Source organism: Orbicella franksi, chromosome 6, assembly GCF_964199315.1.
Source record: "Orbicella franksi chromosome 6, jaOrbFran1.1, whole genome shotgun sequence".
In the NCBI taxonomy this organism is placed as follows: domain Eukaryota; kingdom Metazoa; phylum Cnidaria; class Anthozoa; order Scleractinia; family Merulinidae; genus Orbicella; species Orbicella franksi.
This window is the reverse complement of record NC_138150.1, coordinates 4,770,001-4,793,924: the sequence shown is the minus strand read 5'-3', so window position 1 is coordinate 4,793,924 and position 23,924 is coordinate 4,770,001. Positions and strand designations below refer to the sequence as shown.

The 23,924-nt window shown below is 39.3% G+C and overlaps 3 protein-coding genes and 1 pseudogene across 4 annotated transcripts in view; all 4 read right to left on the bottom strand.

Annotated features, from left to right (window-relative positions):
- Positions 1–85: 85 nt before the first annotated feature.
- Positions 86–8,329, bottom strand: LOC145491297 (coadhesin-like). The gene is made up of 6 exons (XM_081470463.1): positions 8,078–8,329; positions 7,665–7,841; positions 5,382–5,570; positions 3,494–3,664; positions 2,619–2,909; positions 86–1,037 (listed from the first exon to the last, which is right to left on the bottom strand). The coding sequence occupies exons 1-6, from the start codon at positions 8,271–8,273 to the stop codon at positions 736–738; spliced, it is 1,326 nt and encodes a 441-aa protein (XP_081326589.1). The 5' UTR covers positions 8,274–8,329; the 3' UTR covers positions 86–735.
- LOC145489528 (coadhesin-like) lies at positions 8,292–11,826 on the bottom strand. The gene is made up of 5 exons (XM_081468511.1): positions 11,775–11,826; positions 11,169–11,345; positions 10,480–10,656; positions 9,098–9,274; positions 8,292–8,353 (listed from the first exon to the last, which is right to left on the bottom strand). Exons 1-5 carry the CDS (start codon positions 11,824–11,826, stop codon positions 8,292–8,294), a joined length of 645 nt encoding a protein of 214 aa, XP_081324637.1.
- Positions 11,827–12,205: 379 nt separating this feature from the next.
- On the bottom strand, positions 12,206–14,062 carry LOC145489527 (ectin pseudogene; annotated as a pseudogene). The gene is made up of 2 exons (XR_014049605.1): positions 13,858–14,062; positions 12,206–13,243 (listed from the first exon to the last, which is right to left on the bottom strand). The product of XR_014049605.1 is annotated as an ectin pseudogene (transcript).
- Positions 14,063–14,674: 612 nt separating this feature from the next.
- Positions 14,675–23,924, bottom strand: part of LOC145491298 (EGF-like repeat and discoidin I-like domain-containing protein 3) — a 9,416-nt gene continuing 166 nt past the window's right edge. Inside the window, exons 1-5 of the mRNA XM_081470466.1 lie at positions 23,697–23,924; positions 22,016–22,157; positions 18,668–18,999; positions 18,301–18,442; positions 14,675–15,092 (exon numbers count right to left, since the gene is read on the bottom strand). The exon at positions 23,697–23,924 is cut by the window's right edge and continues 166 nt beyond it. Of these exons, the coding sequence (XP_081326592.1) occupies positions 14,701–15,092; positions 18,301–18,442; positions 18,668–18,999; positions 22,016–22,157; positions 23,697–23,924 (1,236 nt within the window). The 3' untranslated portion in view covers positions 14,675–14,700. The remainder of the gene's footprint in view (positions 15,093–18,300; positions 18,443–18,667; positions 19,000–22,015; positions 22,158–23,696) is intronic.

Below are 23,924 nucleotides of genomic sequence, written 5' to 3'. Positions count from 1 at the left end.
CCCAGCTAATATATTTCTCTCCCAAATAAAATCCCGCTATTTAGACCGTTTGGGTTCCATTCAGGCATCTCAGTGATCCATCATCTGCAAAAAGAGAACCATACGTTCTGTTTTAGAAGTGGGTTTATTCCGATTTTAGAGCTTTTAACTTGTTTAAAAGAATTTCGCAAAGAAACCCAACCTAATGCGAATAAGAAAGACAAAGGAATTGCGATATTCTGGGAATTGCTAACGTGAATTGGGGCTTCTTCTGAGAGCTCTCATGCATTAGTTTGTGTGACCATTCTCACTGCATACAGAGTTAGGGAGTGAATCCCTCCAACACCTCTATGCTTTTATGCCCCAGGGCGGTCATGATAATTTGCGGTCTCTTCGTTAAAACACCGGGGTTTTACCTCGATCGCCGTCATTTTGCCGGAATTCCAGTACAGGGATCTTTTGTCCCCCCACCCTCCTTTCCTAGCGCCGGTTGACGGTGCTACCCCCGTTTCTCGCTGCATGCCTTAGCTTCCAAAGTTGTCGCGGACTGCTACCACGATGTGGTGATGGGTATGCAGTAATGATAAATTACAATTCAAAGGGGATTCACTATGGTCTACTTGACTGCAGCTTGTCGCTTATGAGGGTGCTCAGAGGGAGAACGTCGCCCTTGTGATCGACTTTCTTACTAACTGTCCCTTATATGAGAAATTAAAATTAATTTTGCCGAGATCACTGACGACTTGCCTCGGTCATTCATTTATAACGGTAAACAAACATGTCTCCGTTGATCCCCTTGCCGGAACCATAACCAGTCTTGCCGACAGTGCATTTTGAGGACTTGCCGTACTTGTTATACGTGTTTTCGGCGTCATCGCCTGCCCAGCATTTCTTGTCGTCGACACCAAATACAGTGTAGCCGAAGGACTTAGCTTTTTCACTGCAGTGCTCAAAAATGTTTTCGTTCCCTTGTAACGTATCAACGCTGGTATCGAAGGGGTCGGGTAGAGCTAGCGATGCTGCTTTGTTTACGTAGCAGCCCTTATCTTGCCATATACCTGTAGAGAAAATTGTGCGCTGAGTTAATAAAGCTTACAGCATGCTTTTTACCATAGGGTAAATCGGTAACAACTTCCCGTTTCCTGATATATCCGAGAGTGGTAATCTGGGCTAGCTGAGAATCAACAGAGTTTGGACCACGTGTATCAAAACTCGAAAATCAATTTGTTCAAGGGACTTAGAATCCGTATAGCTAGTTGCATGTATAAGGAGGAGCTTTATAGGTTGTATGAAACATTGACCAGACCTGCCGAAAGATACTTATATGTAAGTACATTTATAGAGCCCCGCTTACAAAATTGAGCCTAAATTGTCTGTAATCCACTGCCCTCAGCCTACAAGGCTGAGATTGGGAGATGACTGACATTTCAGCCTAAAAAATTCTACACTCGCCGGATAAACAACATCGCCAGCTAACACCTGTCAGCCGTGCGAAGTGACGTGGTGACGTGAACCGCCGCGGAAAAAGCTTGCTGGAGAAAGCTGGTCACGCACTTGCCAGCGATAAATAAATCATAAAAATTGTTAAAAGACACCAAGGCTAAAGCGCATGAAACGTAAGAAGTAAAACCTGTCTCTTTGTTTGAATATCCTGAGCCTCAGCGCCGTGAGTGCAAGAATTTTGATATTCCGGGAATTGAATGGCCCGTATATAGCGCGAGTATCAGTGGCCCAGACAAACAAACTTTGTCTGCTTTGTACGTAGTTTTAAATAAGAATATATTTTATAAGAATGTCGAAGCTGCAATTCGCGAAATTTAGGAATATTTTAGGAATAAACCCGAGGCTGAGATTTTGAAAGGAATGCCTGTGTTGACAATTTGTAGATACAATACAATTTGTAGATACAATACAATTTCATGTTTTTAAAGCTTCGTCTACACGAGCAATTTTTGTGACAATTTTTATTTACTCGTGTAGATGGGGAAAATTGGCCAATTTTTATGTGACTAATATATTTGCTGAAAAGCTGGCGGGTAAGCTTTTATGGGACAAATAAAAGCTGTCACATACGAAAAATTGCTCGTGAAGACGACTTGTTACATAAAATGTGGCAAATATGGGAGAACATTGGTGGTCCTCAACCTCCCAGTGGGCACTGCATGTCCACAGATCAAAATGGTGGCAAGGACGACTGACGCTTCCTCCAGTACAGGAATTTATTGGCCAGATCGGGTACTGACTTTGTTGCTAGATGCCGTTAGGTAAAAAGGAGTGTATCGGGAACACCAAAAGCGAGGAATACGAGAACCGAAACTTAAAAAAAAAAGGCACAGTACGATAATGGCCGCACATTCAGCGTTCCTGTTGTTCATAAGCTCCATATTTTGGGGGATGACTACGCAGCCTGGCCTTGTTTCGGCGTATAACTGCTGTCCAGTGTTATTACTGGCGCACTGCCTCCCACCAGTTGGGATTTTCAAGCCTATTATGTTTAGTTCACATCTTTGTTTCTTTTAGTTTTTAAAGTGGCATGCTTGTAAAGTAGCTAGGTGTAGCTAAGCATATTGACCACTATACACAACAACATTGTTTAATAGTATTATTACTATACTCATAAAATTGCCTTGTATCATTACCTTCAACGTCTTTCATATAGACACGCATCGTATCGTGCTCTGATAGGCCGTAGTTTATGCCTTTCTTCGTTTTTCTGCACAATCCTGAAGTTCCATATTTGTCGTATGAGCTGTTTGCGTCTTCACCAATCCAGCATCTCTTGTCGTCCATACCGAACAACGTGATACCTTTCTCGTCAGCTTCTGACATGCATGCAGCAAACCGACTACTTATCGTCCTGGCGTTCACTTTCAGGATCTCGCTTAGAGCACGGACACTGTTTTTGTAGCAACCCTCTGCTTTCCAATCAACTTTAATTTTGACAGAAAGACAAAAAACAAAACAAAACAAAACAAAACAATAAGGAAAATTTAATAACCCGATTATTTTTCTTACAGGTTTCAACTATTTTCAACAACAGGGCCGCATTTTGCCTTTGTACGCCATGAAGAAGGAACGGGAACTATCAACGCAGGTAGACCAAACTCACAATAAGGAGTAGATTTATTTCTAAAGGTAATCGTATGAATGCGAGTGGAATTAGAGATTTACACTACGAATGATATTTGGAAATTATCTCAAAACTGAACGCGCCTTCAGGCGAGTGCACTTTAAAAGCAATTTTGTCAGTCTTATAATAAGACTGATTTGCCCATCGTTTCTGATGGAATGGTGCTCGTTATTTGCGAATGCTACGGTGTATATTAGGACAATTACATATTTACTTTGAAACGGCATACAGCTACCTCGTCTTCCTATACGATTTAAAATGGTGTAGAAAATAGAATGGAATTCGAACCTTGTAGCTTGGAACATCATAATTAAAAGGCTTTAACAGCTGAAATGAAGTTGTTACAAATTATGACGAAAGGCAAAAAGAAAAAGAGAAACTTACGTCCACACTCGAAAGTCGCGCATTTTCTCGTCGCCTCTTCTTCTCCATCACAATCTTTGCCACCACCACTGGGTTTAGGATTGTTGCAGCTTCGTACCCTTATTTGTTCCCCTCCTCCACAACTGACCGGGCAGTTGCTCCATTCACCCCATTTTCCCCACTGGCCGTCCACTGGAGACGAAACAAATCTTTATCTTGAGCGGGTGATATAAGTTTAATTTCGCATTACATTATACTTAGTGTAACTTAAATTCAAGCTAAAAATCACAATACTTATTAGAATGGCCAATTTGCAGATTGATGCGAGAGTTTCTTACCACTATGTTGAAGTGTTGAGATTTGTGAATGTCAGTATGTTTGTTATAATGTCCTCAGGTGACTTAGGTGAAGCGAAACGCAGAGAAAAGCTTCCGGGTTGCTAGTAGCAAGTGTCATAAAGCCACAGATCAGAGCTTTACTTTTTTAACATAGTAAAATCTGTTTGAGACGCTTTTTCAACACATTGGCGCAAGAAACAAGTATCCGATATGACTTTGTCCATTCCAGTCACAAGGTATATTTCACAGCATACTATCATACAAACCAGGCCGCAAAAACTGATGAGAATAGCGAAAAGAGGTAAACGAGATGCAGTGCTGGACAAAGGCAAAGATAAGAAACCAGCTGACAATTAAAAATACGTTATAACTAAGACAACTTTATCATCAGAATGCACCTATATCTATCCTAGCAGTGGATGAACTAAAGTATATTGTATCTGGAAGTTAGTAATTAATGCAGGAGCGAATCCATTAATGCATGCGGATACCTTGGGGTAGCAGAATTAATAGGACATGTTTTTGACTTAATGAGAGAACCATTGCACAGGTCATAATTTTAGATCTCATCTTTAGATTTTATCTTTCAACACCTGCTCTTCGTATGCTAAATAACTCAATGATACTTCCATACCTTAATTATTGAAATCTAGTCTGAAGATCAACTTATAAAACTAACCTTCAAAGAATTGTAATTTTGTAAAAACGTGTGATTAGGATGGTGGACAAGTCCTATTATAATGCTCATACAGGACCTATTTTTAAGGAGCCTAACTTGCTTAAATTTCAAGACATTCATTTCATGCAGCTAGGTCAGTTTATGTCTTTGTTTGAAAACGCTATTCTCCCTCGTAAATGTGATAACATATTCACAATAAACAACCAAATCCATAATTGTTCAATACAGGGCATGCAAACTCCTTTCATCTGCTATTCTGTTGAACAAATATCCTCAATTCTCCGTATTTTTATCGAGGTCCTAAATTCTTTAATTCTCTTTCACCTGAAATTTCTGGCTCTTCATAACTGCCATCTTTGAGGAAAAAACTTTAAACATATATTGTCGGTAACTATTAACTCTGTCATTAAATAAGGCTTGCCATTAAATTACTTTATCTAAATTAGTCATCTGGTGTTTCGTGAGAGAGAACCTAAGCTTACAAACCCCACGGTTTTTATTAGGTTCCCTCGCAATTTTTTCTTTAATATATAAATTGTAGTTTTGTATCTTCATTGTAATCTTGCATATTAAATTTTTTAAATTTTTCAATCATTGTATTGTAATTCTATTTTTGTTTCTGTGGCAAATCTTAAAACACAAACTTAAGAATTGGAACCTAATTGAAAACCGTTTTACCAGGAAATACTAGCAATGATACGTTGTAGAAATTACAATGAGATACCTGTCAAGAGAGTTTCCCTTTCTTTCTGTCATAATATTCAAACCTTTTTTCAATCTTTTTTGATGTTTTGCTTTTCCAAAAAGGGGGTGGCTAACCATCCAATCTACCCAATCTACCCCCACCTAAATGTGTAATGAAAAGCGTGAATGTTTATTTCTTTATAATTACCTGGACATTTCTTCATCGGTGGTGTACACGTCATTGTCTGGCTGTCTGGTCCGAGTTCTGAACAGTCTTTACCGCCATTCTGAGGCGCTGGGTTATTGCACAATCTATCGCGTGTCCTCTTGCCCTTCGTCTTTCCACATGTAATAGAACAGTCGCCCCAAGATCCCCACTTGCCGTAACCTCCATGCACTGTAAATGATATCGAAGTAACACTTTGAGGAATGTTACGAGCACTGCCGGGTTTATTTTTGAGAAATTATTCAGCTGGTACACTAACTTAGAACAAACGCCTCCTAACAGATATCAACAACTGCCGGCACCGTACAAACAACTTATTCACGCCACAAACAAAACCGACAAACGGACCTCCAACAGGCCGACCTCATTTGATTAACAATAGACGGATGGAAGCTTACTAGAACCGACCAATGACCGCTGTCAAACTTTAGACGAGTCTTACAGCCAATAACATCATAGCTAAACTGACCAATTACTTTCAACGGACCAGACATAACATCATCGACTGACAAACACTATTCACTTTCGCTCAGGTTGTCGAAATGTCAGTCACCAACAACAGTTCTCTTCAGAGCTTCCCTCACCCAGACGATCACACTATACGAACTACTGATACTCCCGGGCTCATACCATTTACAGTATATCCTCATGTTCGTCTCCAGTTGAAGTTCAGTGTCCAGTATTTTTCTATCATCTAACGTGTCATTATTAGTCACTCTGTTGTGTTCTATTGTAAATCAGCGAATCTAATCTGCTCTCACATCGTTTTCCGCACGCGCACTACTTTTACAGTTAGACTACTCGCCCTCGTTTTCTATGAGTGATAATCAACTCGAATACGCCTCGTTGACTGTTCGCTCATAGAAAACGAGGGCGAGTAGTCTGATTGCTAAATTGGTAACTAAGACTAGCAACGACACAGACCACGTGCTACAATAAACTAAGCAAGACGAACACTGAGAACAATAAATCATATATTTTTAACGAGTAGAGAGCCAAGTATTGAGCTAATTCGTAATACTTGTAGAAGACAAAGATATACATACCAGTTATGTAATGTTTTCGAGTGGTATACCATGGTAATTTCTTAACTGAGGGGGTATATTTTTAGACCAAGAAAGCACAACTGACAAGTGGATAAATAAGCAATAGCCTCCATTGGGCAGGAAAGTATGCTAGGATATTTGTCTGCGGACATTATCTGTTCCGATAAGCGAACAGTTTTCCGAGAGCGTAACTCGACGAAAACTATGAGCTTTGAGGAACAGATTATGTCCAAGGACAAATATCTGAGCATATTTTCGCGCCGTATGGAGGCTATTGTGTTTGTTATCCTTCAAATACATGTATTAACCTTCACGTGCAGTTTTGAAAATTTGGGAATATCCTCGGATATTCGCCGTTTTAGCTGGGGAATAATCGGTCACGTAACATGTTTAGATCAATCGCGCGCGAGCGAAAACATTTGATGGATTATAAGCCATGATATTACACGACTAAGTTAGTTCAGGGACCAATTCAATAACTAAAATCACTCGGCAATTATTCTGTTCCATTGCCGGTCAAACAGTGTTGGGATAAGCACTGTCCCGAATGATCCCGCACGATAACCCTTGAAGATTTTCTGGTAGTTTTATGGCTCGCGTTTCTGAAAGAACTTGCTGTCGCATAAATTATTCTTTTTCTTTCTCTTCCAACTTTCCTTCTGTTTCGTTTAACATCAGACGTGACCACACGCCTCGGTCGGCTCCCAATCAAAATCGAATTGCGCGTTTGACTTTTGCAATATTTTTTTTTCCAGTCCGTGATAGTGGTATTTTTTTTCTCAACACTTTCAGTCACGAAATATTCCTCTTATTAGCCAAGTTAGCTCGGGACCGTACTGGGAGAATATCGGCCCCCTATTCTTTTGTGCGTACTGTCAAGATCTCGGGCCGATATTTTCCCAGCGCGGCCCTCGCGCTTGGTTAATACTATATAGCATGAATATTTTATACCCTGCCATAGAAAATACAGTGCCCAACAAAATCAATGCAGGGCATGATGGGAAGATTGAGTATGAAATCTTAGAGTATAACACGACTTGGCTGCTTTTTCTATGGCATGTAATAAAACTAAACATACGAAATATCGTTATGTTTGACTGTGCATGTGAGTGGAATGCTAGAGCATCGCAGTCATGTGTACAGCTTAGGCTTTGGCACAGATACAAAACGATAGATTAACTTGCTTCTACAATAAATCTGCAACAAATATAATGTTAACCTGGACAACCGTTTTCATTGCAGCTTTTTGTCTCAGTCGGTAGTCCGAGATCTGAACAATCTTTCCCGCCATGTTGCGGTACAGGATTGGTGCATTGCCGATGACGCGCTTTTCGTCCTCCTCCACATGTGACGGAACAGTCTGTCCACTTCTCCCAATCAGTGTAACCTCCATCAACTGAATAAAAAATTAAGAAATATCATAAAAATAAACTTGATTTGCGGCGAGCCCGGTTCTTGTGCTAAGTGAAACTTTTTTTGCCGTCGACTTTTTAAGATTACAAGTTGTCAAAACTGAAGTGTTTCAGTTAGCTTTTAGAAACAGAACCTATCCGAAAAGGTCAGAAAGGGTCTTAATCAGAACGTCAGTTATTCAGTTGTAATACTGAAAACAACATTAATAGCACGTCTTACCTGCACACTTCTGATTATTGCATTCTCTGCTCGAGGTATTTGGCCCCAGCTCCTTACAATCCTTTCCTCCGCCACTTGGTGGTGGATTGGTGCAAGTTCGCTCGCGACTTTGCTTTCCACCTCCACATGACTTTGAACACTTGCTGTATGGTCCCCATGCAGAATAACCACCATCCCCTGTGATAAGAGAAAACATCTTATAAATTGTTTTGAATCATGACCTGTCAACGCGGCGAAGTGCAAACCCATCAACTTGACTGCTTTCAAGATGAGGAGCTAGAAGGAAAAAAGAATCTTACTTTAGAGTTGACATATGCGCGTCAGATTAAACAATTTTGTTTGTCATCTGGAATGTCGTAGAAAAGACTGAAAGATGCGATGTTTTGCCCTATGGATTGGTCATGATTATAGCAATCATGATGTCAATATGTTTAGGTTTCTTTCCTTTGCTTTGAGTTCTTCCATATCAGTTGTGTTTCCAAATCATACATGTACGAACAACCCTGGTCTTGTCATAATCGAAATCAAATTGGTCTTCAAACTATTTTAATAGCTTGAAGACCAATTTGATTTCGATTGCTGTGGCTTTTAAAAAAGCCACAGCAATTAAATTTCGAAACATAAATGTCCAACAATTATGCACATTTCAATTACAAAGGTAATAATCCTGCGAGATATAAGTTCTTATGATTCCTACATTGATAACAAAAACTTTGAGATCAAAAACCTCGCGAACTGAGCTTGTCTTTGTCCAGTTTTGGTAAAATTCGGGAGAAATGAACACGATATAACCACTTGACTGAAATAGCCAAATTAGGATTACAGGGATAAAATGGACCAGAATGTTTGACCTAAATAATTCCACAGCACTAAGACAAAGCGTGTATCTGCTGGTAAACAGGCACTTTTTTTTACATGCATCTGCAATGACAAAATTAGATGACTGCAATCCGATCTCGATACACGATCTGACTTGAACCTATTTATTCTACATTGGCACAAAATTAAGTAGACGCTTACTGGGACATTCACTGGTACTGCATTTCTCTGTCTGAATTGAGGGTCCGATAGTTGAGCAACCTTTTCCGCCATGCTGTGGTTTCGGGTTATCGCATGTCCTGCTGCGAGCCCGCTGTCCTCCACCGCACGAAACTGAGCACTCGCTCCATTTATTCCATTTGCTATAACCACCATTAACTGAGTGAAAAGAACGCAATTAATTAATTGTCCAACTGATTAATTCAGGCAAAGAAGACTGTTGTAAAAACAAGAATTTTATCCGAAAGAGATTTTGATGCAAAAAATTTTCAATTTAACTTAAAATATTTTGTTGCGGTTTTTGTTCTCCAGTGCTGTTTCCTTTTTCTGTTGTGTTGTTATTATTGTCTGTTGTTGTCGTTGATGTAATAATCCCTTTTAAACGCCAAAAGAAAAACGCAAGTTACATCAAGGTTAAAAATGAAAGAAAGAAAAGGCTGTAGCCAACTTGAAATAAAATAATGGTTGTAACTCAACTTGAAAAATACGATTGTACTTCGTGTGGTATGGCGTGACTCGTACAAACGATATAAAAGAAATTAGCTTTGTCTAAATTGCACAATCAATTGGTGTTAGTAAGCGTTCTGAATAGAGGCTACAAACAATAGAGACTACAAACACCATAAACATAAACACGTAAAATATCGAGACCAATATCCAGCCATCTTGACCGAACGAGCTTGATCAATAATTGATTTACTATTCTTGTTATTCCTTCTTTGCGGGACACAGCGGGTAATCACGAGTGATTATACAGATCACCATCTTGCCCGCTCGGGTAGCCAATCATAACGCAGGATTCGGTTCATGTTGCCCGCTAACGGAGCCAGCCATATAATTAGCTATCGTACTAAAAGCTAGCTCCGAAAAACTATGTCCTCTGATCGATAAGCTCGCTTTCAACCCTGGTGCACCACTTTGATTCCAAACTTAATATTAGCTTTAATTCACTGTTTTTTTGTTTTTTTTTTAATACATTTAATTTTCGATTAGATTAGTCCAAAATTTAATTAATCTCCGGTTAGTTAGTCTTCAATCATGGAAAAAAGTCCTTGGGACACTAACCTAATGCAACGAACTATCTGTGTTATACAACTGAAGTTTGAAAAAGTACTGATATCCTTTTAAAAACGCGTTGCTTTTCTCCTCTTCACCCGATACAATGTTGAAACTCAGGAGAAATTGCAGGTATGTACTAGATTTCAATATTTTATGTGGAGAAGGGGAAGAGACTAGATAGGTGACATGAGGTTGTATTTGCGTCTGGCGTGTTTGCAAAAGCGCCAAAAGGGCAAATTTGTTTAAAGACTCTTGTCCATGATTGTTGGTAAAGGTTGTAACGCGACGTTAAAAAGTACACTAACCAGGGCAGCTCTGCTGGTTGCATTGTCTGCTTGACGTGCTCGATCCAAGTCTACTGCAGTCTTTCCCACCATATGCTGGAGGTGGATTAGTGCAGGTTCGCTCCCGAGTTTGCTTTCCACCTCCACAAGATTTTGAACACGTGCTATAAGGTCCCCATGCAGAGTAACCGCCATCGACTGTACATGAAACAAAGAGTTCTTAACGTTATCCAGGTACTACGACGGATTCTTCCTTTTTCCCTTTGAGAAGACTCGTAAGGAAAGAGGCAACTGGATTGGAGGCTTCGCTATCACTGTTATTCTCCCAAAATCTCGCACAAACAACGTCAATTTCATCACCCTGTTCCCACTTCTGGTATCTATTTTGTACCATGACCATTTTTATGATTGAAAAAGTCACAGGACACCGTCACGCAAGGGCCTTTTGACGGAAGTAACCTAATTGCAATTAACGTGATAAAGTTAACCTGAATTCTTGTCCTAAACAACTCCACAACAGCAAATTAAAGTTTGTTTCTGCCAGTAATAAGATTTTCTCCGCTTATATCGCTTTTGCAAAATTTAGTTGAGTGGAATTCGACTCGACACACAAACACCTTATGACAAGTTTATTTGAGTTCCTCCGTGTCTGGTGAGTTTAAATGAAATTTACTTTTTTTACAGTTACACAAAATTAAATAGATGCTTACTTGGACATTTACTGGTACTACATTTCTCTGTCTGAGTCGAGGATCCGATAGTTAAGCAATCTTTTCCACCGTGCTCTGGCTTCGGGTTATCACATGTCCTGCTGCGAGCCCGCTGTCCTCCACCGCAAGAAATTGAACACTCGCTCCATTTATTCCAGTTGCTATATCCACCATCAACTAAAGAAATATAGCAGACAATCGTTTGATACACAGAAGATTAAATAAATGCTAAATATAACTATAAAATGTTTAAGCAAGCAACCGGAACGATGATCCTGCTGGTATACGTTGCATCAATAGTGATCTAATCGGCTTTACATATAAAATGAAGAATACAAAAGCAAAAACCGACACAGCGTAGGATGATTTTTTGAAGGTGTACTATATTTCGGCTGGCCAAACCAGTCTTCCTTAGGTACAATGAAAATTTTACATTGGGACGTGTTTTTATGTAGCCGATATTTCCGTAATACCGGAAATACGTAAAAGTAATTCACAGTGTAAATTAAAGATAAGCATAGGGTAAAATAAAATAACATGATAAAAGAACATAATAAACGAAAACAAATGGAAACAATTAATAAGTTTTTTCGCGGATGTTCAGACCATAAGGATCGACTACATAAAAATTAAACACGTCCCAATGTAAAATTTTCATTCTACCTGAAGAAGGCTGGTTTGGCTAGCCGAAATATGCTAGTACATCTTCAAAAAATCATCCTACGTTGTGTCAGTTTTTGCTTCTCTATTCTTCACTAAATATAACTGACTTATGTTTTGTGACGTTTTTTTGTTTTCGTCAGGTTGTTTTTGTTTGTTTTTATTTGTACTGTGTTGTTATTATTGTTCCGGTTGTCTTTGTTGTTTCTTCTCACCGTGAAAAGAAAAAGACACTCAACTAGTTAGATTTAAATGAAAAACCTGAAGCTAACTAGCAATAATGATTTGTAATTCGAGTTGAAAAATGCGATTAGACTGGGTCTGGTACAGCCAGACGATGTCAAAGAGACCATATGTAAATGACACGACCGGCGGAAGTTAGGCCCCGTCCACACTATATCAGATGAATTTCTCAAAACGAAAGTTTCACTCTGAAAACGTATCAAATGTTTTCCGTTCACATTATGCTCGGTGGAATTTGAAAACGCAGCAATCATCGGTTATTTTGGATTTGTGTTTGAGGAAAACTCGGTCAGGGAAATCACATTCTCATCGTGAACCCATCGTTTTAGAAATTAAAAGTTCCGTTTTCAAACTGTTTTCCGTCTACACGAAAACGAAAAGCCGGCGTTTTCATATTCCCTCGGTTTGAGGCACGTTTTCGAAAAGTTTCGTTTTCGTGCTGGATTAGTGTGGACGGTAGGCCTAGCCGTAGAAATAAAGCTAGCTTAAGCTGCGTTTTCAAATTTCTCTATCAGTACGCTACAGACAGAGAGGACGCGAAGAACGCTGTCGTAGTAAAGAGCAATTCCGAAAGTTGTTTTCTCTTATCGAAGAATCTACTTTCAGCCCGGATGTTTGCTTACATATTTGAAAATTGCTTTTACTCCTTCTTTTGTCATTTATGTAATTGAGGGCGCTTTCCGTACGATGAAAAATTCTGGATTCAATTTCTGGAAATTTCCAGTGACGAATAATAATAATGGAACAGCATTTTTCACAATTTCCGGTAAAGAGGACAACCTTGCCAGGTATACCGAAATTTCCTACGGAATCTCCGGAATTTCCTTTCGAATGGTTCGATTATGGGAAATTCAACGATTTCTGAATTTTCTGGAAAGATCCCAGAAAATTTCAATACCGTTTGTCCTCGTTTTGAAGTTTCGGAATTTTTGATTGAATAGAAAGCGCTCTCAGAGTGGTAACAGCTGTAACCCAAGGTTGGAAAACACACTTACTAGGGCACTCTTGGTTTTCGCAATCTCTGGTTGAAATGCTCGATCCAAGGCTAGTGCAGTCTTTTCCACCATTTGCTGGAGGTGGATTAGTGCAGGTTCGCTCCCGAGTTTGCTTTCCTCCTCCACACGTTTTTGAACACTTGCCATAAGGTCCCCATGCAGAGTAACCGCCATCGACTGTACATGAAACAAAGAGTTCTTAACGTTATCCATGAAGCACGACCGTTTCTTCCTTCTCCACCTTAAAGCTCAAGTATTTATGATACTGACCTTCCCTGAATTCGCAATTTGGAGAATTACCCGGCGACGTTTTGCTAAAAGTAAGTTTGAATTTTGAAAGCGAGACAATCATCACTGAATTAAGCCGTTGCATGTGAATCAGAAAGTCCTGGTTTCAATCTCTGACCATTGTTTGAGCCAATTCATTCAACAAGAGTCAATTCAATCTCTGAGCACTTGTCTGAGCCAATTCTTTTTATGCAGGCAAGCATGATTCCCTGTAGGTGTGTCTCACTGAGGGAATTGGCCATTTTTTCTGATGATTCCGCTCTTGGGCGAGATACCCTTACAATTTTGGAGGCACTGCTAAACTACGAACAGAAAAGCAACCGACGATGGAGTACCATAAACTTCAGCTCAGCCAATCATCCCACAAAACCAGAGATACACGCCAGACTCAAACGTAATAAGAACGCGCAGAATGGAACAAATCAGGGATTCTTGATTGCAGACAAAGAAACTGTCAGTCCTGTTTATTTTATTATTCTTCTCATCATTGTTATAATTGTTACCTGGGCAGCCTCCATCATTGCAAGTTTTGTTCTCTTTGTCAGGTCCAAGTTGTGAGCAGTCTTTTCCACCAGGGCTTGGGGCAGGATTGGTGCAGGAACGACTGCGGCTCTGACGCCCATTTCCACAAGTTACAGAACACTGAGACCAACCTCCCCACGCTGAATAACCACCGTCATCTACAAAGTAAATGCACAGTGTCCAGTAAATTTAGTCGTTTTTTTGCGTTTTTTTGTCGTTCTTTTTCCTTTTTTGGGGGTTCCAAAGTGATCCTAGCCAAATTGTGTAAGAAGTAGTAGAAAGCTGTCATAACTACAGCCGTGTTATGTTGTCTGGCATAGCTCAGAGTGTTAGAGCACCTGTCGAGAGAACCTGGAGATTTTTATCGAGCAACATGTCCATTGACTGGCTAGCATCTTGCTCATATTCTCAGATCACATTTCTAGCCAGCTTAACAGATGACTCTCTCCAAATTTTATATCAGCACGTGTAAGTATTGCGAATCTATTTTTTAATAAAAGGGCCGAGAAAAGCAAATTACAAAAAGATCAACTTACTTGTCTTGCATCCGTAAAACTCAGCCCTTAACGCAATGTACCTGTACCAGTCTTCTGGGACAATTCTCAAATACCTTGCCCTAATTGGCTTTTCTAAGTCATGGCCTACCACTGTGTATCGGTCACTGTTTGCCTTAAATGTCTTAACAAATAAAAAATAGAAAGCAACTTTAAACAGGCTAAATAATATATTGCAAGCAGTAGTAGTTCTGTATACACTCCAAGAAGAAACTCCGAAATGGAGCGCCAACGTGACGGAAAGGAGCAATGAATCCCACTTTGCCGAAATTACGAAAAGCAAAACATATTTGGCGACAACTTTAAAAAACACCTAACCTTGGTAAATCCAGATGGTTGGTACTGTTTAAAGTAAGATCCATCAGTGCTGTATCTAAGCGTGTATTCCTTTACATATTGTAACTTATCTTGGCGACCTTGGGTTTCGATACGTGTGACTTGTGTCTCGACTCCAAAGTCAACCTGGTAATATTGACTGTGGTCATTTCTCTGTGCTATCCAGGCCCCGTAGCGGCGACTCTCCGCACAGAAGTGAAGCCGGGCATTTTCAGGTCCAGCATACGCATTGTACTGCGAAGAAGCTGACAATGCGGAATTTGGAAGTTTTCCGTTTTGCATTCCAAGCTGAATCTGGCAAACGGGAACCTGGGGGATGGCAAAGCCTGTAAAGTAAAGTAATTAAGTTTAATTTAGCTGTCGCCTTCTTCACTAATTGTGTCACGTTGTTGTGACACAATTTGAAAAATATATATATTTAATAAGAATTCATAATTATAAAATCTTAAAAATTGTTGTCACTGACTTAAAAATCTTAAAAATAGACGTTTCGGCTAAAATACTATAACTTTCTTCAGTGATGAAATGAATGTTAACGGCGTCTAAATGTAAATGAGATGTTTATAAGAATGTGAGGAACTCGCTAGGGATTAATTTAGCATTTTGTAAATGTCTGGAATATGCGCGTGGTCATTAATTGAGTTCAGTTCGTGAATGGAATGCCACGCTTCCAAGAACAATCTACGCGACCACAAGGGACAGCGGTCTATGACCTTGACATTATTTTTCATACAGTGTTGCGCCAAAAGAGAGTTCCTGTCACATGTGAGGACGGCTCTTTTATGTTCTTTTGTTCTGGATCTCAGTGCTCTGGATGTTTGACCGATGTAAAGTTTTTCACAGTTTTTACAATTGATTTTATACACGACACCAGTTGACAGGTCTTGATCGAATTTGTCCTTCGGTTTCTTCAGGATCGAACCAACCGTTTTGACGGGTTTATGAGCAACATTTACGTCGAATTGTCCCAAAGTTCTTGCAATTTTTTCAGAGATTCCTTGAAAATATGGCAAAGTAACAAAGCCTCTGTGGCTTTGAGGCTGATTATTTTGGGGCTGATTTAATGCTTTAGGTGGTTTGGTTCTTTGGCAGCTTTTTAAGAATTGGTCCGTGTAACCATTGGTTTTGAGTGCGTCCACCACGTGTTGTACCTCGGACTTTTTGTCTTCGTCAGTCGACGGAATATTCTTTGCTCTGTCAAGAAGGGTTCTGGCCACTGAGCGTTTGTGTTGCAAAGGGTGGTGAGAGTTGAAATGGAGATACTTGTCGGTATGGGTTGCTTTTCTGTAAACACTGGTTTTAATTAATCCATCAGTATTTGTAGTTGTCTTCGTGTCGAGGAATGCGATGGATCTATCACTCTCTTCTTCGACTGTGAATTTGATGTGCTGGTTGATCGAGTTAAGATGGGAGTGAAATTCAGTGAGATGCTCACGGGCGAGGCAAACATGGCTATCGTCAACATGTCTGTACCACCACTTAGGGGGGTGAGGTGCAGTACTTAACGCTCTCTCTTCGACGTGTTCCATCACCAAGTTTGCCAAAATGGCGCTTACAGGTGAACCCATGGACAGCCGAATATTTGTTTGTAGATTGTAAAAATTGTAAAAACTGTGAAAAACTTTACATCGGTCAAACATCCAGAGCACTGAGATCCAGAACAAAAGAACATAAAAGAGCCGTCCTCACATGTGACAAGAACTCTCTTTTGGTGCAACACTGTATGAAAAACAAGCACGAATTTGATTTTAATAATGTCAAGGTAATAGACCGCTGTCCCTTGTGGTCACGTAGATTGTTCTTGGAAGCGTGGCATTCCATTTACGAACCGAACTCAATTAATGACCACGCGCATATTCCAGACATTTACAAAATGCTAAATTAATCCCTAGTAAGTTCCTCACATTCTTATAAACATCTCATTTACATTTAGACGCCGTTAACATTCATTTCATCACTGAAGAAGGTTATAGTATTTTAGCCGAAACGTCTATTTTTAAGATTTTATTACTATGCCTGACTACAACTACAGTATTTTTAAATTCATGATTATGCTTTAAGTAGAAAACTTGTTGCTAGCATAATAAAATAAAGTGGCCATCATTGAACAGAAAAAATAGTACGACGTCTTTGAAACACTGCTTGACGGAATCAACGCATTTCCACACTTTAACATGTCGGTAGCTTAAAATAGTCAAGCGGTCAAGCGGAGTCCTATACTCATAGAACCCCCTGAATCGCTTTTCTCGTGGTAAAAATGGCTAGCGGCATTGCTCGCGGGCGCGCGCGCATGACGACAACGTAGCGCAACATGGCGGCCATATTCCAGCTAATAAGATGACCGAGACATGCAGCCTTGGCTCACAACGTACATCTTTAATATTGGACATCTATGTTATATTCAATTGACTCCTGTCAAAACAAGGTAACCGCTGACTAGTATCACGTGACCAAATTACGGACTGAATTTTAGAGTGCATCAAGGTAAGGCGTGTATTTAAAGTTGACCGCTGACCAAGTGCTGGGTTTTCGATTGGATCGCGTGCCCACGCCAGGTTAACTTACTCTAATCAGTGCAACGTTTTCCGGGTTAACGCAAACCCAGGATTAAAAGTTAACCAAATAATAAGTTTTTCGTGTATAAAAATGTTTTCCACTACTAATGTTTTGCATAGTTTGAGATTATTCAAACTAAGAGGGCCAAACAATATAAACAGAAAACCTCATCACAAAGTTAAAAAAAAACTTAGATCAAAATTCTCGCTTATCCTGGGTTAGCTTAATCGGGCTTTGAATAAACCGGTGCAGGAGCCCAGCGTTTAGGCTTGACTAATTCTTTATGTTGTTATTGATAGTAAGGTGCTTCATATTTTCCTGTCCGTATATTAGAACACCGTCACATGATTACAACTACGATAGTTCCACTAACTCGTACATCTTATACAGAAGCCCCCTTTTTTCACTCGGTTATGTGTTTGCAGCATTTCTCTTGAAAAGCAGCAGTATTCGTGGAGTGCTAAATCCCATATAAACCATATAATTCCCACAGTAGATTAAGATCTCCTCCTAATGATATATTTTTTCTTATAATCCATCAAATATTTTCGCTCGCTCGCGATTGGTCTACACGCATCACGTTACCAAATATACCCAAGCTAAAATTGGGGAATATCCGAGAATATTCCCCGATTTTCAAAACTGCGCGTGTTGGGAAAGATATTTGAAGGACAATAAACTCAATAGCCTCCATTTGACTTTGAAAATATGTGCTCCGGTTTTGTCCTTGGACATTGTCTGTTCCTCAAAGCTCACAGTTTTTCTCTAGCTACGCTCTCGGAAAACTGTACGCCTCTCGGAACAGATAATGTCCGCGGACAAATAACCGAGCATATTTTCGCGCCAAATGGAGGCTATAGTTTATTTATTGCCTCACAGGGTTTGAGCGTTGGGACATTTGAATTATCTCAGCTTTCAAATCAACACCGATTACGAACATAAATCGCACATCAATAGTGAACATAGCCTTTCACTAACCTTCTGTGCATCCATAAAGTTCAAATCTTAGAGCCATGTAGCTGTAGTACTCTTTGGGGTGAATACGTATGTAGCGCGCAATGATTGGTGGGTTGAGAATGTGTCCAACAATTGTATTTCTGTCTTTATTACCAGGGAGAACCTAGCAAGATTCACAAAAATATATCTTTGAGTCGACTGAAGGGAATCGCTTGAGGCTTCGATACATCTTCTGTTTTGTCCCAACGATTCAAATTTTGGAAAATGAGAGTGTGATCATATTATGCAAATTACAGAGAGATCGAACGAGAAGGGACTGAAGGGAGCATAGTTGGTATTGAGACGGTCCGGCAGGGTGCATTGGGAATTTGTTTTACACTGCGTCTACCTGGTTGTTATTGTAAGGAAGAAATGGACCTCCTTCAACGCTGTAGGTGATGCAATAGCTTTTCATCCACTGGGATGAATCTTCTCTGCCCTGAGTTGCTAAACGTGTTATCTTTGTAATTTTTCCCAGATCAACTTCAATAAACTGTCCAATGTCCTGAGTCTTAGGAACCCACGCTCCTCTGAAGCTCCCTGACTTCACCGTGTTAAGTCTGGCACGTTCTGGACCATAGTACTGATTCCAACTCGAGGTAGCAGAGATAGCACTGTTGGGTATATTTCCACTTTTCATTCCAAGTTCTGACTGGCATTCCAGTTTTGGGTGTTCAAATCCTAATCATAAAAAAACGCTAAATCAAACAAATAGTACGACAGTTGTATCTGCTTTGCATAATAACAGACAACTCAATCAAAAAGTCTGGCCAGTTATAAACTCGGCATATAAAACAACAGACGTTGCGATGGCAACCAGAAACGTCAATATGTTTCATATTTTTTTGTTATAAATCATTGCTAGGGGCGTTAAAATAGAGGATATTACATGCCCGCACGTGGATAAGAATTTTATCTTCGAGTGTCCAATTTGATATCTCACGAGTGAGCGTAGCGAACGGGTGAGATATTGAGTTGAACAAGAGAAGACAAAACTCGTATTCACATTCGTATTCACTGTTTATTATATAAACATACTAAAGACGACGTTGTTGACGATTTTCCGAAGATTTCCGACCACTTTCCGAAGATCTCCAAAATTGTTCTGAAGGCCAGACGAACGCTTCCGAACATTTTCCGAAGATCACCGAAGATTGCCGAAGACGACCGAAGAAGATCCGACGATGTTTCGATCATACATCAACAAATTTAAGTGTAGTTAAGGTTATTCCTCAGAATTGCATTGCGCATCCTTACTGCGCAGGATTTTCGCGTCATTAGCGCGCGCTCGCAAGCGCGTGCACATACAAAATGGTGGTTTTTCTAAACGGCTTGGATTGCGAGAGACAAACGATCGTTTTTTTCTCGGAAACGAGTACGGGGACCTAACGATTTTTTTACTTAGTTTGAATGCAGCGATCACCTTCTTTCTATAAAGTGAATATAGACCAATTTCTGTTGCAGAGTAACAAATTATCACTGAAAATGAGAGCATAGCAAGCACTCGTAAACGATAAGATGTGCCCTCAAGAACACTGCGTGCTTGGAGCATATTGAATCCCTGTCCGCTAAATATAGGTGCCTCTATCATGAAACGTACATCAAATTGCTCCTTAACATTGATCCATTGTTGTATTTCTTGTTTCTATTTTTCAGCTCTCACAAAACATAAAATGAATGGGGTTAAATGCAAACGTTTCTAAAAGCAGATAATTTAAGAAATTATGGGGTTTATTGAGGGTCCTCCTGCTCCTAAACGAATACGGGCACCCTCCTTTTTTATTTCAAAATTTAAGTTCTCTTGATATAAGCAGCCAATAGGGAAAATTTAAATGAAAATCTACTGTGCGTTCTTTTTCGGGGCAATGACCTTAAAGGAACAAAAAACAAATGTTATCAAAAAGGAATGATATCTTCACAGTGTAAAAGATAAAAATAGTATCTTCAGTGTGCGCGATGACGATATGATTTTTTAGGAAAAGGAAAAATCCTGGTATTTCATTGGTGTTTATATAATAAAAGGCGTTATTACCACACTTTGGAACAGTAGAAAGTCCTGTTTGAAGTTATCGAGAGAAAGTTTTGGAGTTACCATTTCTAACTGATGTCAAACTGAACTTCCTAAACTTATCATAGATCCTTGCAAGTTTCCGCGAAGTTTCGATTCTGCGATCTTGATGAAACAAAATTCTTTTGATATCGTAAAAAAGAAAAAGATCATGGTTAAAAATGGAGTTCAATCTCTTTTCTATCACAATAGTGATTTTTGTTGTTTTCGTTTTTTCACAGTGTCATCATATTTGATCTGATCAGTCAATTCGTAGTTCCTTCTAAGAAATATACAGAAAGCTTTAGGTAGTTTACACATTTTGCTTCATTACAATGCAACTTCACCGTATAGGAAACAAGACGATAAACGAATACAATCGACTGAGTTTTTCCAAGCGCGAGAAATACAATTCAAACTCAGTTAAAGGCTTAGAGCTAGTAAACATTTTAGTGAGTAGCACAGCTACCGCAAGGCCGACGGGTGCTCGCCAAAATACTTTAAAACTCGTAAAAATATACAGTGACACTGCAGGCTATTATGTATAAAAATATCTAAATACTTCTAGTTATTTCATGCGAAAAGATTCGTTATCCTTTGGGCATACTTAAACAAGCGGTAGATAAAAGAAGTTTTTATACTAGCTAGTATACTAATGCAGATGCTGTTATCTGATTGGCTGAGCCATTACACACTATCAGCTATTATAGTTTGCCACTAAATTTTCTGCGATTCCTATTAGTTTAAATTGATCACGTGACGCAATAGTGTTCATCCGCTGAGAGACACTATTAGCCCATAGTGCCCGTTCGAGGAAAGTACCCGGATGGGTAGTACTCGTCTGTGAAAATTTTTCTGTAAACAAGCGGGTTTATAGAAAATAATAATAATAATAATAATAATAATAATAATAATAATCACTTTATTTAAGTGTCCATGTATTTAGCACTAATGTGCTAATTGGGGACACTTTGAATAAATAAACAAATATTTCAAATATAACAAACACTATTAAGAATCCCAACTGATGGGAGGCTGACCACTTGGCTATTTACACAACGCGGCCGAGGAGTTGAACTCGGGGCTACTGAGAACAAATTCAGATAGCGGTAGGGCGGATGATTTGAACCAGGGACCTCCAGATTTCAAATCCAGCGCCCTAAACCATTCGGCCACGCCGCCTCCGCTAAAAAAACAATCGAAATTGTATTAAGTGGGTTTTTGTCTGTTTTCTGTTTCAGATTTTACGTTTGGCTTTCACGGGTTTCATATTAAAAAAGTTGAAAATAATTCAATATAATTTTTGAACTGGCGCGCAGAAGAAAATTTAGTGGTGAACCATAAAGACAAGAGAGTGTTTATGTCACGGAACTATTGGCCAGCTCATAGCTGCCCCTTGGAATTTGCTGTTCTTAAAATTAGCATATTTGCCCTCGAAGTTTCGCTTCTCGGGCAAATAGTTGTTTTAAGAACGTCAAATTTCCACCAACCTAAGATATTGAAAATTAAAATTTTTACTAGTTTCCCATTTATGTCTCATTAATTTTTCGTACTCTCAATTCAAACAAAAAGCTTTCGCAGAAAAATAACCTATCCCTAAACTGAAAGCACTGCTCTAATACTTGATTACTACAATATGGCTATTCCTACCATCTCTACAGCCATAGAACTCAGCTCTCATTGAAATGCGACCTTGCCATGTCTCTGGGTGAATTCGGATGTAGCGAGCAATGATGGGCGTCTCCAGGTCGTGACTGACAGGTGTATACCGATCATTATTTCCTTGAAATACCTGAAAGGAATAAAATGGAGCTACACATTAGCACGCGCATGCTGCCGGCTCTCTATTTACTCAGTCACGTGATCTGAAATCCATTGGGCACAAGTCAAGCGTCATTCTTCTCCTGATAATAAGCAAAAACAACGATAACGCTGCCAAACCAACAGTTAAATGAACAGTTCAAAAGTCCATTATCCATCTTGCGCGGACATCTCTAAAAAGGCCGTTCATTGCCAAACGACAAAGCGCGTGAAGCCAGCGTTCTAGTTCTGCGTACTTTTGAAAAACAGGAATTACGATGGCTAATTTTTTTTCCAATTATATGCGAAAAATAATGCTGTTGTATACATTTATCTGGGTCATTTTTCAAGCTTAGAATCTCGCAATTATAAATAAACACAAAAATCGATTCCTACCGATGCGTCGACACGAGCGTCGGGCGACACACTACCGACACGTCGGCCGACATATTACAAACATTTCGGCCGACACACTACCGCTGATACGTCCGTCGGCCGACACACTACTAATGCTTTGGATGAGACAATAGACCCACGAGTCAGCCTACAAAATAATACCGACAAGTCAGCCGACATTTTACCGTCATGTCACATATATGTCTCTGGAACAGTCATCACCGTTTAACTTTCACTGGGTCTATTCAGTGTGTCGAATGATTTAAGAACTACAGCGTCCAGTTTCAAATAGAAACGCAAAAAAAAGTAGCCTTCTGGTTCGCCTTCGCCGCTGATTGAAAAAGAGATAATTTGTCCATGTAATGTGCAAAGAACGGCTACGAAATGTGCATTATACTGCTCATTCAATGCAATTTAGTACTAAAAGTTTCATGAGAATAAAACAGACTTACAGATTGTCGCTATATGGTAAGTTTAGGACACTTATATTCCAGAAATCTCCAGATAACCTGTGCAAATCGTAATTTTAGATATCTGACACTTTTTTTCTTTTTTTAATTTTCGGGGTTTCTGTTTGTTTAGTTTCTTTTGATTTTCTTTTTTTTTTTTTTTATCGAAAATCTTCCATTCCATTAATCTTTTCCCCAGTTTTCCTTCAGTCAGAAAGTGAGAAAAACTTGTTTTAAGAGATAAAGCGTTTGAAAAATACTCTATTGCGTTTATGATTGCAATTTTTCCATACGTTCATAAAATTAAACGTAACTCTTATAGAGGCACAGCTTCAAAATTAAAGAGCAAAATTCGTGGGTGCATGGAGCAAAAATGTGAAACTTGTTGAGTATGTCGGAACGAAAAAATTTACTGTGAAGCTACTAAGGATAGTTAAACATATTTTCAGGAAAAAAAACTTACAGTAAAGTAATAAGACTTCGATTCACCATACAATCTCAATAATTTCGATGGCTTCGAAAATGATGGAGGCTGACTAATATGGAGAAAATATAGTTTGCCCTCGCAGATTTATTTTACGCTGCGATTTATTAAGTTGAGATAATTTTGCGCATAACTTTGCGAACAAAATTGGTCCTCTATCTCGATCTTTAGGAGTTAAATGCATTTAAAACAGTTAAATTACCTTTTTTGTACCACTTTTGTAAGTCTTGAAAAATACGTCATCAGCGCCGTATGAAAGGCTGAAGCTTTTCACCCAGTAATCGTAATCTTGTCTTCCTTGAGTGGCAACCCGAGTTATTTTTGCCCAATTACCAAAATTTACTTGAAGATACTGGAAGACGTCACTCGTTTTCGCTCTCCACGCACCAATTCTCCCTGATCTATACAGGAAATGTAATCTGCCATTAAT

Coding starts and splice junctions, on each gene's coding strand:
- LOC145491297 (XM_081470463.1), bottom strand. CDS start 8,273: ATGTTTTCTCTTATCACAGGGGATGGTGGTTATTCTGCATGGGGACCA. Junction 7,842..8,077: donor CAATAATCAGAAGTGTGCAG/GTAAGACGTGCT, acceptor TTTTTTATTCAG/TTGATGGAGGTTACACTGAT. Junction 3,665..5,381: donor ACCGATGAAGAAATGTCCAG/GTAATTATAAAG, acceptor TTTCGTCTCCAG/TGGACGGCCAGTGGGGAAAA.
- LOC145489528 (XM_081468511.1), bottom strand. CDS start 11,826: ATGAAAATTTTACATTGGGACGTGTTTAATTTTTATGTAGTCGATCCT. Junction 11,346..11,774: donor TTATGTAGTCGATCCTTATG/GTCTGAACATCC, acceptor ATATTTCTTTAG/TTGATGGTGGATATAGCAAC. Junction 10,657..11,168: donor TAGTACCAGTAAATGTCCAA/GTAAGCATCTAT, acceptor TTTCATGTACAG/TCGATGGCGGTTACTCTGCA.